General features: G+C 43.1%; 1 protein-coding gene across 2 annotated transcripts in view; it reads right to left on the minus strand.

Moving 5' to 3' along the window:
* Positions 1-16,242, minus strand: part of LOC143924770 (ankyrin repeat and fibronectin type-III domain-containing protein 1-like) — a 552,097-nt gene that overhangs the window by 256,132 nt on the left and 279,723 nt on the right. For both annotated transcript variants that reach the window (XM_077449225.1, XM_077449226.1), the window contains one exon: positions 14,480-14,520. In XM_077449225.1, coding sequence (XP_077305351.1) covers positions 14,480-14,520 — 41 coding nt within the window. The remainder of the gene's footprint in view (positions 1-14,479; positions 14,521-16,242) is intronic.

The following is a 16,242-nucleotide window of genomic DNA, read 5'->3' on the forward strand; positions in this document are numbered from 1 at the left end:
GCAAAGTGTTGAGTGGAGCAGGACACAGTTGTGTGAAGATTGTGGACTGGCTTGTTACTGGGACGCGGCTATGCTCTTGTGATATTTCGGGACCCCTGAAGCAAGCAGGGACTTGGAAACCCTGGTAAGGGACATGTTTCACAGGCAGTGAGCTGAACCTTAATACCAGGAATATGGATTATTTTGTTAATTTTTTAATGCTGAAATAAGCTGTTTCCGTTGATCTTTTTGGAAAAATAGACTATTGCTTTTACCAATGCGGCTAGTTAGTGTTCCTGGGCTTCCCCCTATCACACTGATCAGTGTTGCCTTAGGCCTTTTGCACACGATACTCCTGTTTGAGTATCTATTTTTTCAGCCGTTTTTAAATTTAAATGTATTTACGCACATATGCACATAACACATATGCGTTTGCGCAATTTCGTGCATTTTGATGCGCATGCGTGCAAATTTTTTTCTTGCTCTCACAATATGTTAATGGTCATTTGTGCACAAATGTTCGCGATTGCGCGCGTGAGGCATATATTACTGACCAAAAACATTACAGTTAATGGGCTGTATTTTAGGTCAGCAAAAAAATAAGCTGTACTGAGCTTTTTCAAGCTGCAGTGTGCAAGAGGGCCTACCAGTATAATTGTACTAAGAGTATAGTTCTCCCTTAAAGGCTAAGGGATGTTACTTAAAGTCAATGAGACGTGTCCCTTGTGCAGCTAGGTGAGGTTTTATTTGAAATCTTTAGTCCTCTGCCCCCTGTTTTTATGATTACAAAGCCGTGTGCATTAGCCCATATCAAAACATAAAGTTGTGTTCAGAATACAAAAAAAAAAAAGTATGTTATATGTATCTGAATGTAGTGTATTTTTTACCTGTGTGCATGAGCCCAAAGGCTGACTTCACTTCTATGTGTCACAGTACCTAAATCTATGACTTTAGATTGGGAGCAACAGCATTTTATTCACCGCGAGAAGTAGGTCATTTCTAATTACAGCTGAACTCCAGGTGGACATAAAAGATGCAAATGCAGGTCTAGCTTCATAAATACATCTTTTAATGTATCTTTGTAAATGCAAGCAGTGAAAGTACTTGAATTTGACTTGGTATAAGCCTCTTGTACAGCAGAGCTCAGACCAGGATGGGAAGCAACACAAAGAACATGATGATAGGAGGAGACAGCAGAGTGACATAAAGATGAGCTCATCAGTCTGTTTTTTCTCCTTATACTGTCTAGTTGCAGGCTGGGGGTGGGACAAGACCTGTAAGCCCTTGTACACACGGTTGGATATTCCGATGGAAAATGTCCAATCGGACCGTGTTGTCGGATAATCCGACCCTGTGTGGGCTCCATTGGACTGTTTCCGTCGGAATATCCGACCGACAAAGTTTTAGAGCTGGGCTATAACATTTTCCGACAACATGATCTGATTGGACTTTGTCCGATCGTTTGTAGAGAATTCCGATCGGACAAAGTGCCACGCATGCACAGATAAAATTCCTAGACCAAAGCTATTGGCTACTAGCCTGAACGTAGTCATGTCATAACGAAATTACGTCATCACTTTACGAACTATCGGATTTTCCGACAACTTTGTCCGACCATGTGTATGCAACACCAGTTTTGGACAAAATCCGTTGGACAAAATCCGACGGATTTTGTTGTCGGAATGTCCAACCGTGTGTACAAGGGCTAAGTGTTACCTAAATTGGTTCTAAAGAAGGTTTTTTTACCTTCACGCATTCTATGCATGAAGGTAAAAAAAAAAAATACTTATACTTACCTGAGCCCTATCTCGATCCAGCGATATGCATGAAAGCAGCAGCTCTCCCAGGTCTCTCTTTCCTCATTGGCTCACACAGCAGGCCATTGGCTCCTGCCGCTGTCAATCACAGCCAGTGAGTCAATCAGAAGAGAGCAGGGGGGTGGGGCAGAGCCATGCTCTGTGTGTGAACAATGTCGATTCACAGGAGCGTGGATCAGGAGTGAGCCTGCTTGAGTGTCCCCATAGCAAGAGGCTTTATATTGGGGTCATTCAGCAATGAGAAGGAGCCAGGACCACTGGCAGGGGACCTAAAAAGAAAAGGATCTGGGCTGCTCTTTGCAAAACTATTAAACAGAGCAGGTAAGTATAGCATGTTTTTTTACCACCTTTAGAATCACTTTAAAGGGGTTGTAAAGGTTTTTGTTTTTCATCCTATGCATTAAGGTGAAAAAAACACCTGGCAGTCACCGCCCCCCCCCCCCGTATTACTTCCCTGAACCCCCTCATTCAGTCGACAGGGACGCGCTGTCTCTCTCTCCGCAGGCTCCCGACTCTTGATTGAATAGGTTGATAGCAGCGCAGCCATTGGCTCCTGCTGATGTCAATCAAATCCACTGATGCAGGTGCAGGGGGGAAGGCCTGAGTCCTCTATGGACACCAATGCTGGACACAGGAGCACGCCCGCAAGGTATTCCCCTGGGAGAGCACTTCTTCTATGGGGTTATCTGATGCGGGGAGGAGCCGAGGGAGCCACCGGGGGACCCCAGAAGAGGAGGTTTGGGGCCACTTTCTGCAAAACGAGCTGCACCGTGGAGGTATTATATGTTTGTTATTTGAAAAAATAAAAAATAAATTACCCTTAAAATCACTTTAACTACAGGAAAGCCTTGCCTAACAGAGCTCTGTAACTCTCAGAACTGTATAGACAGAAATACAAATTCTTTGGCTGCTCTCGTATATTTATTTCATATGTGCATTTAGCTGTTCCTCTGGAGTTCAGCGATAAATCGCAACACACAGGGCCTACAAATTCTCTCCTAAGCCCGCTCTGTTCACTGCTAAGCCCACTCCCCTATGCTCCAGTGGTGGACTGTCCCTCAGTGTCCTCCTATCCAATGCAGGGCTTTGGACTCTGCAAAGGTCTTGATGATATCAGAGGGCCTTCGACCGCTGGAGCAAGGTAGGCTGCGGGGAGCAGTCTAGCAGCACCAAAGAGCCTGCAAGAGCGAAGGATCGGGTAACTAAATGCGTCTTTTAAACATCCTTAGACAGAAACGAGCAGTTAATGCTTACGGTGCTGGTGTAGCCCCACCGCACAGGAGAATTGTTACCTTTTCTGGGGTTCAACTTTAAAATAAAAAAGCTATTTCAGAAATGTTTTTTTGCCTTACTGACTAGTTAGCTTTAATAACAGGTCTTCTTTAAACTTGAAGGGGTAAAAGGGTCTCATTCTAAACCTAAACATCTGTGATAGGCTTGCCTTAGAGATTCAAAATTAAAAACATTTAAAAGTAATGGAAATCTACATTGTAAAATGTTCAAAACAAGATTTTAAAAAGCCTGCAATAAAACACTCTGCTCCTCATACTTTATACTCTGATCTTAAAGGAGCCACCTTCTTCTACGTAACTCTGATCACACTACTCATTGCAACAGGTGAGAGCATCCCTACTGGTTCCGCTGTCATTCTGACTACAAGTGGGGCCCTCTGCTGGCTGACATCTGTAATGAGTATCAGAATTTCTGGAAGAAGGGATTTCACACTCAGTTCAAAGTGACGGAAGGTTTTATTCATTTATAGAATATAGAATTATAGAAACACTCTCTACCCAGCATTTTTAAAGGAAATTTAAAGGCTCATTTACATTTGTGCGGTGCGTTATTGAAGTACACTAATGCATGAATCCGGTGATATGTTAGCCTGCGTTGCATTAAAACAGCCCAATGAAATCAATAGGCTTCAAGTTTTGGAATTTCAAAATAACAAAACATGCTTTTAACAGCGGCAGAACAGCGGCCCGTGTGAAAGAGGCCTAATAGCGTCCGGTATCCGAAATTTCTGCTACGGCTGTAAGTTTCTAGGTGCGGCCATCGTCCCCGTTCACTAAAATGACAGGTCACAGGCAGCTGCAACTTTTAGCTGCTCTCTGCCCAGCCAACGGTTACCTGCGGTGATCGCTGCTGGATGCACTTTTTTTTAGTCCATCAACAATCACTGCAGGTTGCCCAGAGAGACGCGAATAGCTGCAGCTGCCCAAGACCTGTCGTAGTGAAAGGGGCTGGTGGCTGCATCTAGCCACTCACAGCAGCAGCAGGAATTGCCGCTACAATTCACACCGGCCTTAATCGCAGGTGTGAATGTATCCTAACTAACTTGCATTAGTTGGGTTTCACTGGCAGGATCAGCAGGTGTTTGTGAGACTTTGCAGGGGACAAAGAGCTCATTCACACTTGTGGGGGAAGTGGTAAAAACACAATTTTACAGCAATCTCCCTGGACTTTCCCCAGAAATGTGACATAACAGCCTGTAATGGGCTGCACACATGCCACACCCGTGGCCTTGTTTAATGACATCAAGGGGGCTTTACTGCAACCGTGAGCCAAACGCTTGGCTTGCATTAGTGGCATGGCAATGTAAAGGCACCATTCGGGAATTGGATTTTTTTTTTTTTTTTTATGTGCAGCACCCTCTACTTAGGTAGGTGCTAGAGTTAGGATTTGTGTGAGAGCAGGTAAATTTAAGCAGGCCTAACTGGAAGCTAGGCCTGTTTGTTTTGATCTGTATGGGCTGGGAGTGGCCAGAGTAGGTTGGTAACTCACAGATAGCATCACTTCTTGGTTACCTCCCTCTGGTTTCTAGAGGATTCTAGAAGAAAGGAGGGGAAGAGAGGTGGAGCTGCCTGGGGTGTTCAAAGAAGCCCTGACCAATCTCCAATCTGGATTGGCAGGGGCAGGCCTCCTTTAATACCTAGAGTCAGCCCAGCTGGGGAGGAGTTGTCAGGTGGAAGAACTGGAGATGGAGTGCTAGGTTGTCGGGGCCTTTGAGGGCACTCTCCATTCTGGGGGAGGGTGACCTTGGTCCTGGGGTTCGGGTGCAGGAAGGAGCTCTTCTGGAAAGCAAGAAGTATCTGGTCAGGAGGCACAGAGAGGAACCAAAGAGGACAACAGGAGCTAGTGCTGCCGGGCAAGTTTTCGGGGGTGAACCAGGGCAGTGCAGGGCTGGTCAGTGACATGTGCTATTGGGAGTGTTAGAGAGACATACCGGAAAGGACTGATAGGCAATAGTCAGAGCTGGGTGTGGAGCCAGTGAGGATTGCAATTTCACAGGCGGTGGTGTTGGGCATCTGCAGCCAGGAGGGCTCACACAGCCTGAAGAGAGATTGCTGGGAGCAATCCACCATAGGATGGTTAGCAAAGGACTTTCTATTATGTATTTTAAAAGGGACTGGCGGTCCCTGCCTGCAAATGGCAACTTCTAGGGCCTGACTGAGTCAGTGTTGGGCCTAACCATGTGCTAGCTTTGCCTGGTGTTGTTGCAGAAGGAGATTAAAAAACGTCATGTACAAGGAATGTACATAGCTCGGTCCCAAACTGATTGTTCTAAAATTCTACTTGGCATCCCATAAATTCCCATCCCTATCCAAGTTCAAGTCCCTTAATAAAAATACAAAAACAAACATATGGACTGTTCATTGACTGAAGGTAATTGGGAAGTGAATGCCGGGCTGGGCAGGGTGACAGGTGGACCACATCTCTCAGCAGCCCTCACGGGGGTACCACTACACATGCATCAGAAGGTAGCAGTAGCACCACCTGAACGCCTGTCAGAAGCCGCTATACCACCATCTGTGAAGCAATTCCTTTTCAGAGGGCCATATACATTACTTTCAGTGTGAAAAAGCCCTTAGAGAAAATGGTAAGCGCAAATTAGTACAGCACATATTTTTGAATCGATCTACTTTAGTCCAGCTACACCAAAGCCAGCAGATCCATATGCATCTCCTCTGACAGCTGTGGCCTCCCACACTCTCTGCAGCCCAGCCAGTACAAATCTGGTGCTTGGCTGCCTGTACACAAGCATCCCATAGACTTGAATCAGATGCACGCAGGAGAAACATCACATTCAAGACTATAGGACGTTAGTGCGCAGAACAGCCCAGCACTTGACTTTCACCAGCTGGATTGCAGAAGAGTGCAGGAGGCCGCAGCTGTCCATAGGGGTAAGTATGGATTTGGGGGGGAGGTCATGGGGGGTGCTCATGACTATTGAGGAAGCTAGCATGATTTTTTTTTACAAAGCTGATCTTGTACTTTAAAGGGAAACTCTATACCAACTATAATCATTCCCCACTTTACTGAAAACAAAAATGTTAATTAGAATTACGCGTCAAACAGTGATGCCATAACAACGTATTCAAAAAAATAGGACACTGGACACAACACATTAGGGAACTGTTTGTTGTTTCTATCTGCAGCCTTGGAAACCAACCATCCACCAGGACATATTCAGTTACCGCAGAATTCTCAGCTTTAACATCATAAAAGTCACTCTACAGCAATTTATTACAGGTCTGTAATAGATCATAGACCTGTGACTCATTAAAACAAGCTAATATCTAGACTGCTGAAAGCTCAAGCTGACCACCCACCGCTATGCAAACATAAGGAGGGGGTCAGGGGGGCCTAAGCCAAGTACATAAGTGTACTCTTCTTTTTTTCTATTTTTGATCAGATTGAATATGGATTGGTGGGTGAAGAAGAACCTTTGAAACCGTCTTATTAAAGCCCACCAATGGCGTCATGCTTACTGTGTAATGATGCAGAGAGCGCCGCTGACATCATCAGCACATTGCTACTCTCTGCACCATTGAGGAATACCAAGTAAAGACCGAGGCTGAGTTCACACTAATGTGAATTGGGAGCCGGTTCACACACCTCCGGGGCAGCCGCGGTCTGCATTGAAGAAGGGTCCTGTGTGTCTTTGGCTCCAAATGAGGTGCGAATTCAGTCAGAAATTCAAACCTGATTTGCACCTGGATCAGTATACAGGGATGCACCGGGCCCTCTGCTGTGACCTGTGGCCAAAGCAAGTGTGAATCCAGCCTGAATGTGAGGAGGAATTAAAGAGACATGGCTGGACATAAACTCTGGAAAGAGGTAAGTATAAAAAAAAAACAGGCCCTATTCGGGAAGGAAGGCGACTAGCTGAGCCTAGAAATAATTTTAATGTGTATATATAGTACTTTTTTTTTTTCATTTTGGATGAAGTAGGGAAGGATTGGAACCTTTTTTAAGTTTAAGCGCAAAAATATATTTTTTTTAAGTCAGCAGCTACAAGTACTATAGCTGCTGACTTAATAAGGACACTAACCTGTCCAGGGAGCCTGCGATGTTGCCCCCCCCCCCCCCCCCCCGAGGCGATTCTCCCACCGGCTCGGGTGCAGGTGCCACCATTACAACTATGAGAAACCAGCAGTGGAGCCTTCAGGCTTTACAGTTTTCCTACTGAGCATACGCGAGTCGCGCTGCACTTTGTGAATGGCCAACTCATCTTCTGGGACACACACAAGTCCCAGAGGGCAGCGGGGGAGAAAGAGGAGGGCTCGCCGCAGAAGAGTACATGATGTACTGCGCTGCGGCCGGGCTAGGACAGAAATACACTATGTACGTCTGAAAAGGTAAGAAAGAAAAAAAAATCATCTTACTGAACATGATTACCAAATAGGCACCTAAAACTTGTGATTATAAACAATATATTGATACATAAGTAATGTAATCATTAATAGTAATACATTAATATTATATGCACACATAAAGGACCATGGCAGGTGCCATAATTTCCTATACTATACACAAGATCTGATGATTTTAAAATGATCCAAACAACACAGCCATGCTTCTTATGAACATATATTTAGATTCCTCTATAGCGTCCTTACATACAAGGAGCGTTTCTCCGAATCTTATGTCCAGGCCAAGATATTCTACAGCCAACAGAGCAGACATACACAGTCCGGCATTAATCTAAATACTGCAGAAAGCCAGCACAGCCTCTAACGCTGCTACAAAGTGGCTTATTGTGTAGCTGTATGTTTGTGCCTTATGTAACTAAAGAGGCATCTGAGCAAAGGGGTTACGCAGAATTCTGAGTCATCCCAAGCCTGGCGGTTGTTGGGACACTTTTTGTAGGGTAGCAACAGGGCGATTAGGAACAGACTGAAGGCAGTGTGAGGGCGGGGGGTCTACGGGAGTCAGGGCTGCAAAATAAAGCGCTTCATTCCTGTGGTCAGACCACAGATGAAGGAAGAAAAATCGTCCTTCGCTGGTATTGTGAGCTCAGTACAAACACTTCAGACTTTGCGCTTTCTGTGCTGCGGAATAGGAGTCTAGATCCCAGCGAGCTGTGCTCTAATGATCGCTGAGAGTGTTAAAATGCTACATCGCCTAATCATGGAATTTTCCATCTCAGCCATCGAGCTTAGTGCATGCCCCTATGTATATAAGCCGTACATAGAATACCTTCTGATTGCAAAGTATGTCAGTGCTCTATTATCTATATTCAAATCATTATCTGACACTTGTAACAGTGCTGTTATGTAATAAGAAGAAAAATGCAGTACACTGCCTTCCAATGGATTCAATGCAGGCAACTCTTCAGAGCTGTAGCCCAATAATATCCAAGCAGTGAGCATGAATATAATTGTTCATCACAGCTCCCAGAGGGATGTGTCACACGAAGGGTCAATGCACCCGTAATTGACATTTCCGATGTTAGTATATGCTGAAGAGTTCAATAAACCAGTCACTGCCCTGGGCAGTTCAAATAGAACATCACGTATATATCATATAAATAAATAAAAAAAAAAAAAATATATATATATATATATATATATGTATGTATGTATGTGTATATATATATATATATATGTATATATATATACACACACACACAGTATATATATATATATATATATATATATATATATATATATATATATATATATATATATATATATAATTAAAACAAAGAAGAGATCACCTTCTGTGAAAAGTGCATGCCAAAATGATCCATAGATGACGGAAGAGCACTTAGGCCATCCATAAAGATGTTTAAACCAATTCTGACTTTTAAAGTCTGGGTTTTATGCTCAAAAAGTTAGAATTCTGAAATTTAAAGTCAGAAATGTGAGATTCAAAGTCAGATTTCTTATACCGCGTACACACCAGCGGAATTTCTGTTCGGAAAAACACTGGATGTTTTTTTCCGACGGAATTCCGCTTAAGCTTGGCTTGCATACATACACGGTCACACAAAGGTTCGCTGAACTTTCGACCGTCAAGAACGCGGTGACGTACAACACTACGACGAGCCAAGGAAATGAAGTTCAATGCTTCCGAGCATGCGTCGAATTGTTTCGGAGTATGTGTAGGAATTTTGCTTGCCGGAATTGCTACAGACAATTGGAAATTTTTCTGACCGAAAAATTGAGAACATGCTCTCAATCTTTTGCTGGCTGGAGCATACACACGGTCGCATTTTCGGACCAAAAGCTCACATCGGAGTTTCTTGCTGGCGGAATTTCCGCTCGTGTGTACGGGGCATTAGTATAAAATTCACAATTCTGAGTTTCAAAATCAGACTTTTAATTTCAGAATTCTGATATTGAAACTCAAAATTCTCATTTGGAACTTAGAATTCTGACTTTATCCTCAGCATTCGGGCTTTCTTTTTTTATAAATTCTTTTCAAAGAAACAGCATTACAATTCCACAAATCAACAGTTGACAACCATGACATAACATACAATATTAAGCGAGATAATCACATGATTAACATGGCTTGTCTCTAAAAATATTTCTGTGTTGTATTAATATTAAAGTGGTTCTAAAAGCAGAAGTTTTTTTTATCTTAAAGCTTTGTGTGCATTAAGCAGCCCCCCTCAGCTCCTCTAATACCTGAGCCCCATCTCGATCCAGCAATGTTACAGGAGAGACTTGGCTGTCCAGGACTCTCCCTCCTGATTGTCAATCAAAGTCAGTGAGCCAATGAGGAAAGAGAGGGGGCAGGGCTGAGCCACAGCTTTGTGTCTGAATGGACACAAAGAGCAGCAGCTCGGCTCGGGTGCCCCCCATAGCAAGCTGATTGCTGTGGGGGCAGTCGGCAGGAAGGAGGGGCCAGGAGCGCCAGTGAGGGACCTAAGAGTGTAAAACTACTGCACAGAGCAGGTAAGTATAGCATGTTTGTTACTTTTAAACCAAAAAAAAACAAGACTTTATAATCACTGTAAGTTATAAAATGTTATATTAAGTCCACTCCGTGAACATTGATGAGCAACACAGTTTCTCATTCTTCTAATAAGTTTTTAGCAAAGTAGAACCCTGGGACATAGTTAGATCCAGGAGATAGAAAGGAGATAGAAATAAAAGATATAGAAAAAAAGGGGGGCGGGGGATGGGAAGAGGGGACAAAGGGAGACCCGGTCGACTCTCCTGACATATTGGACATATAAGAGCTACATGAGAGGCTGGGGGGGGGGTCTGTTCTTTGTAAATTAAATAAGGGGTCCAGACTTTCCAATATTTCTCCTCTTGCTCTTTCAGCACCAGAAGTCTGACTTTAATTTCAAAATTCTGACTTTTAATCTCAGAATTATGTCTGTGAAACTCAAAATTTTGTTTCAGAAAATTTCCTTTTACTAGGAGGACCACATCATTTTTAGACCCCACCAGATTAAAGAGATCAGAGAAGACTTCGACTAGATCATCAACTGACCATGACTTTAGGTAAGCAAAAGGGCTAGAGGGTTTTCCTAATCACCCAGTTTAACAAACTGTGACAGCCTCACCCGGGACAGAGGCTTTTGGAGGGGTCTGAATACTAGCCTCTACCAACTATGGGCCCTGGCAATTTTATGGAGCTACAAGCATTTAGGAAAATATTCTGTTATGTAATGCAAAAGGACATTATTAAGGAAGCCATGATGGTCTCTGCATGCTTGGGACTCAGTGTACAGATATATGTGAAAAGAATGCTGATTAATGAGATCTGGTAAGCCCAGGTCTTTCACCCAATAGTTTATTGTGCTCATTAGCACACCTTTGTCTCCTAGCAAACTATTGGGGGATGTGTTTATACTTATATGTATTGTATGTTGTGAGTGAGGAGATGGCAAGTCTACCCTGAAAGGTCATATCTCCGAGCCACCTAGTCTGGGTAAATGATTAGATAACTAGCTCAAGTTAATTAGGTTTCTGGCTACAGTTTGTGTTGTCAGCCTGCTGTATTTATTTGTGTGTCATCTCAAATAAATCAGTTTATGTTCAGCAACTAAACGAGTATTGCCTTGTTTGTTGTTGTGAGCAGTTGGAATATCTGATATCTATATTCAGTATATGGCCAAAGCACTCAAACAGAGTGTGGGACGTTTCATCGCAAAAAACTATTTAGGGGAGTGGTGGTTAACATTATCATGGAGAGGAGCCTTATAGAGAATATTACTGGTTCTTTAGAGTAATAGGCAGCCTCCCCAACAAATATGAACATTTCAAAGGTAGGACGGGGCAAGGACAAGTGCTACCTCTACCAGAAACTTTGAGATTTGAAAATAACTTTAGCAGAATGTATTTTTGGATCTACTGATAATCCAAATGTGTGGTCTACACTGAAAGTAACATCTGTTGACGTATTTATTAAACCTTTAACCTCTTTGAATTTGTAAGGTTTGTGACAGGTCTATACCTGGAGCTTCTTTGGTATGAACAGAGCCAAGAACTATCAAGCACCTCCGAAACTGTTTGAAATACACTAATACACCTAAAATTTTTTTAGAACAGTGGTTCTCAACCACCAGGCCATGAACTACTGCTGGGATTTCAGCCAGCTGCAGATCCCGTATCCTCTCACAGTTCCTTCCAACTCCCATAGTGCCTCCCAACCTCCCATAGCGGCCAAGATTGCTCCCAGGCCTCCTGAGAGTGCTCAACCTCCACAGTGCCCCCCACATTTCCCCAGTGCAACCCAGCCTCCCACTGTCCCTCCAGCCTGCTGCAGAGCCTCCAGCCCTCATTAATCCTCCACAGTGTCCCCCAGCCCTCTCTAGGAAACCTCATTGTCTACAGGGACACCAAGTCTGCTGCAGAGTCTTCTAACCCACTTAATAACACGCCTTCATTAGTGACAGTTCCATCCAGAGCTTTCCAGCGTTTCAACATTTTTTGCATTACCATTCACCCCATATACCAATCCTTGGACTCAAAAAAGGCATATTGGTTCCATACATAAGTAAATTGTGTGGTATTTGTGTCAGAAGGCATGTCACATCACGGAAAAGTTGACAGACACTGCTTTAGCCTGTTATTATATTGGAGATGTTAACAAGTCCTCTTCTGATTACCAGTGTGTACCAAGGTAAGAAAGGCTTAGAATGCCACAAATAGTTGGAGACAATACTGTGTTCAGTGAGCAGGAATTGATGTGTAGCAGTGTACCATGGATACGATAAGATGAGACTTCATTATTAAGTCACACCACTGCCAAAGTCTTATCATAGCACATATGAAGAGGTGAGTCACGGAACCGTAACTTCTGCTTTAATAGCTCTAGCTGCAGGAAAGTCAGAATAAAGATGTTCACATGGTGTAAATAGCTACTGAATGATCCAGGGTAACTATTGGAACATCTAGATTTCATTATGTATGTATATACCCATTCATTTATAAATTATTCTTGGTGATTCTATGGGCCAGCTTTCTGGGCATCATATGCTGTATGATACACTGGAAAGCCCTTATATCCATATCATTTTTTTGGCATATCTTTTTCAAGGTAAGTCTTTCCAATATCCCCCCTGATTTCTCAGCTTGGGATTGGCGTGCAGAATGTGATAACACATGTGCATTGCCATTTTGTACACACCTACTATGGCCACTATAGACAGCAGCCCATTATCCTACCAGCATGTCTTTGGTGTTCAGGAGGTAACTACAGTACCCAGTCAAAACCCACAGAAGATCCATGCAGATAGTGTCCTGGCCAAGATTCCAACAATGGACCCCAATGCCACAAATGCATAAGTTTTAACCACTAAGCCACTGTTCCACCAGTGATTTCATAATAAGGCATTTGAAGAGCGAACAAGCAATACTCCAAGCACCCATTGGAGTTTAAAAGCATTGTCCTAGTCTATGCAACACTTTATTCCAAAATATAGAAATCCTATTGAAAAGAAAAATGCTAAGCAACACTATACCTCACTTTTTTTTACTGATGAGTGGTAGTTTCAATTAATACTCATTGTAAAGTTAAATGGGGCCTCCCGGCCTGGCCAAAAGCAGGTGTAATGCAAGGCCTTCATTAGGATCTGCAACCCAAGTATCCATGTGCTTGTGATTTTATAACTTAATTGTTAATAGAGACCAATAAGCAAACAGGAAGATCACCACAGAAGGGATACATGGGCTGTGAATTTTTATGTAACTAGGAGGATATGCCCTGCACTCATAGCACACACAGAACATGCCCATAGATGTATACTGGTGTGCAGAAGAGTACCTTGGTCTTGCAGCTCTGGAAAAATTGGTTCAGTTCTCACCAGATTGTAAGAAGTACTTATGTTTAGCTGGATTTGGCACCAGGAGCACAAGTCCCCACCCCTCCTGTCCTGCTAGAACACTATCACTCCTTCTGAGACCAACCCCTCTGCCATCTTGTGCCCCACTCAATGCCATAGGCCTCCACACAACGTCCCCAGCCATTGACCTTCACATCCCTAGCAGAAGGAATGTCCACACGTAAATGTAATTACACAGTCAATCACATTTAGTGGACTGTCTGCAGTAGTTACATTTGAAAGTATATGTAGCACTTCCGCAGCAATCTCCCTTACAGTCTCTCCTCTACTAGGGGCCATCAGCACTCACAGGACTGTGTTCTCTGTAGTCACCTCCTCGCTAGGTACACCTCTCCCAGGACCATCCAGGGAATCAGCCCCACACCGGGAACTCTTGACCTGGCCTAAGAGGCCTTTTGCAATCCCCCCTAGCCCTGACCTTCGTAAGGAACAGAAAGACTACAGCTGGCTTTCCTAAGTGCAGGTCCACTCTTCCTGCCCTAAGTGTGATGGTTACATAGGTGTTGGGTGTTTAGCTCCTATGCCCCAAGTGCTGCTAGAGATCCTCCCAACCTGGTTCACCATGACATCACTGCAGGAGGGCTTTATCTAAAAGGGTTCTAACACTTGATAACCTTATTTACTGTAACCAGACACTATTCTCGGTATGTGTACCTGCTTACAGTGTGCCATATCAGTATGGGGTTTGTGTGAGTGTCCCCCCATCAGTTTGATCACACTGTTAGATCAACTGGCTCCTACGCTTATTTAACCTGATTTGTGTGTGTTACAGGTATGGTCAACTGGCTCTTACGCTTATTTACCCTAATTTGTGTATGTTACAGGTATTGTCTTTAGACTTCAAGCTTCCTTAGGTACAAGAGCTGTTGTATAAATGAATACAATACATTATTTTCAGGTAAATTCCTCTGCTCACACAACAAATGTTTCCAAGGAAAATCAGATCTACAAAGACATCGAGAGCAAACGTTGCATGCTCCTGCTGGCTAGAACTGTAAGACTATATCCCTGGTTTATCCTTGTTCCTGTTCAGAAATAATCAGGTGGCACAAACACAGATAAACACATGACAAAGCGAAGAAGGAGATTTTACCTTGGTGTTTGAAATTCTTTCCGGTCCGCTGACCCCAGACTCTGTAAGACAAGAAAGATCCTTTTAGATATGGTGTGCATGGAGGATGAGGAGGAAATTCCACATACATTCCAAACTTGAGAAAGGATTAACGTAATGGTTCCCAACATTATTAGAGGGAAACTATACCCAATTTTACCCCCCTCTGCTGACCCTAACATACCATGTATTTGGCACATCACGAGGCCCTCTGATAAACTTAGGTGGAAGCATGGAAAAAAACAGTAACATCAAGCCATCAGAATCCCTGACCCAAAGTGACAACATATATGTATGGATCCATGTTGTTTACAGTTTTAATGAGAAGGGCATACATCTAACATATTCTTAGGGAAATAATAGACACAGAAGAGGTCTTTGGTTCAAATTCTGAATAGACAATGTTCCAGCATCCACCATCTCTGGCCTTGCCACTTTAATTCTATGCATTCTGACCTTGCAGAATACATGAGTGGCTTTTCATTAAAAAGACATTAGCTAGAGACACTGCTTGTGAGAAATCAAGGCTGTGTTAAAGGAAACCTGTCATGAGAAAAACACAAAAGTTGGTAATGCGTAGCTCGCTATCTAAAAATGTGAGTTGCCTGGCTTTAAAGCAGACATTAGTCCTCATTGGCAAAATTTGTAAGCAGGAAGGACTTTTATAGCAGAATAGATAGTTTATGTAAATTCCTCCTTCCTCCTATGCTTTCAAATGCACACAAAAGTTTATTTATTGAGGTACAGAGCTGTGCATGTGCAACTCAATGTATAACTTTGCCAGACCTCAATGCTACAATCAATAATCTCCTTTGGCGATCCTCCTAGACAGGCCAATCAAGATTGCCAAAACTGGAACCTGGAAGAAGGCCGGGGAAAAGACGATGAAGTCAGTGAGGGAGCTAAAGGTGTTGCATTGCTGGAGAGGAGGGAGTACTGTATGGTGATCTTCCTGATCTACATATTTGTTCTCATTTAGTGAAAAAGTACCAAAATCAATGGATCGGCATAACATCCAAGTAGTTACCATTGTTAGAAGGAGATCAGCAATGGCAGCGTATTTCTCCCATGATTTATTTTTTTTTACTTTGGATTAGCGATGCAATAATACCAATACCAGTATCGGTACCAATACTAAGCATTTGCACGGGTACTTGTATTCGTAAAAATGCGCCGATACGAAAACTAAACTACTACTAAAACCGATACAGACTCGGTTCACATATGTTTTTTGCAGTGCGATTTCAAAGCCCAGTCCGGTGCGTTTTGTTCAGCGGTTCAGGTATGATTACAATGCGAATTGTAGTGTACGAGATTAGAAATTGCACCTGAACTGAACTAAAATCACACAGGACTCTTTTTCAAAATTGCACTGTGACTGGCCTGCACATATGTAAACTGTAAAAGCTCACTGAAACGCATATGAAAACTGATGTCTCTGCAAGTGAAATTTGTGCAGTTTTCCCATCGGTTTTCATGCATGTATGGTGTGAACCACCCCTAAAAAAAAATCACATGACATTAAAAATAGGTATTGGTAGTTGGTATCGGTGACTACTTGAGAAAAAGTATCAGGTCTTGTACTCGGCCTTAAAAAACTGGTATCAGTGCATCCCTACTTATATTAGAGATCAGAAGGCAAGAGATGCATAACTTAGGCTAGCCATAGACAGTTCCAATCTTGTCCGGTTCACCAGATTCAAACCATGTGTGGGCAGGCTGAATGTACCAGGTTTGATCAATCA

The sequence above is a fragment of the Lithobates pipiens genome, unplaced genomic scaffold (assembly GCF_037356315.1).
Source record: "Lithobates pipiens isolate NorthernLeopardFrog02 unplaced genomic scaffold, aLitPip1_a1.2 Scaffold_22, whole genome shotgun sequence".
NCBI lineage: Eukaryota > Metazoa > Chordata > Amphibia > Anura > Ranidae > Lithobates > Lithobates pipiens.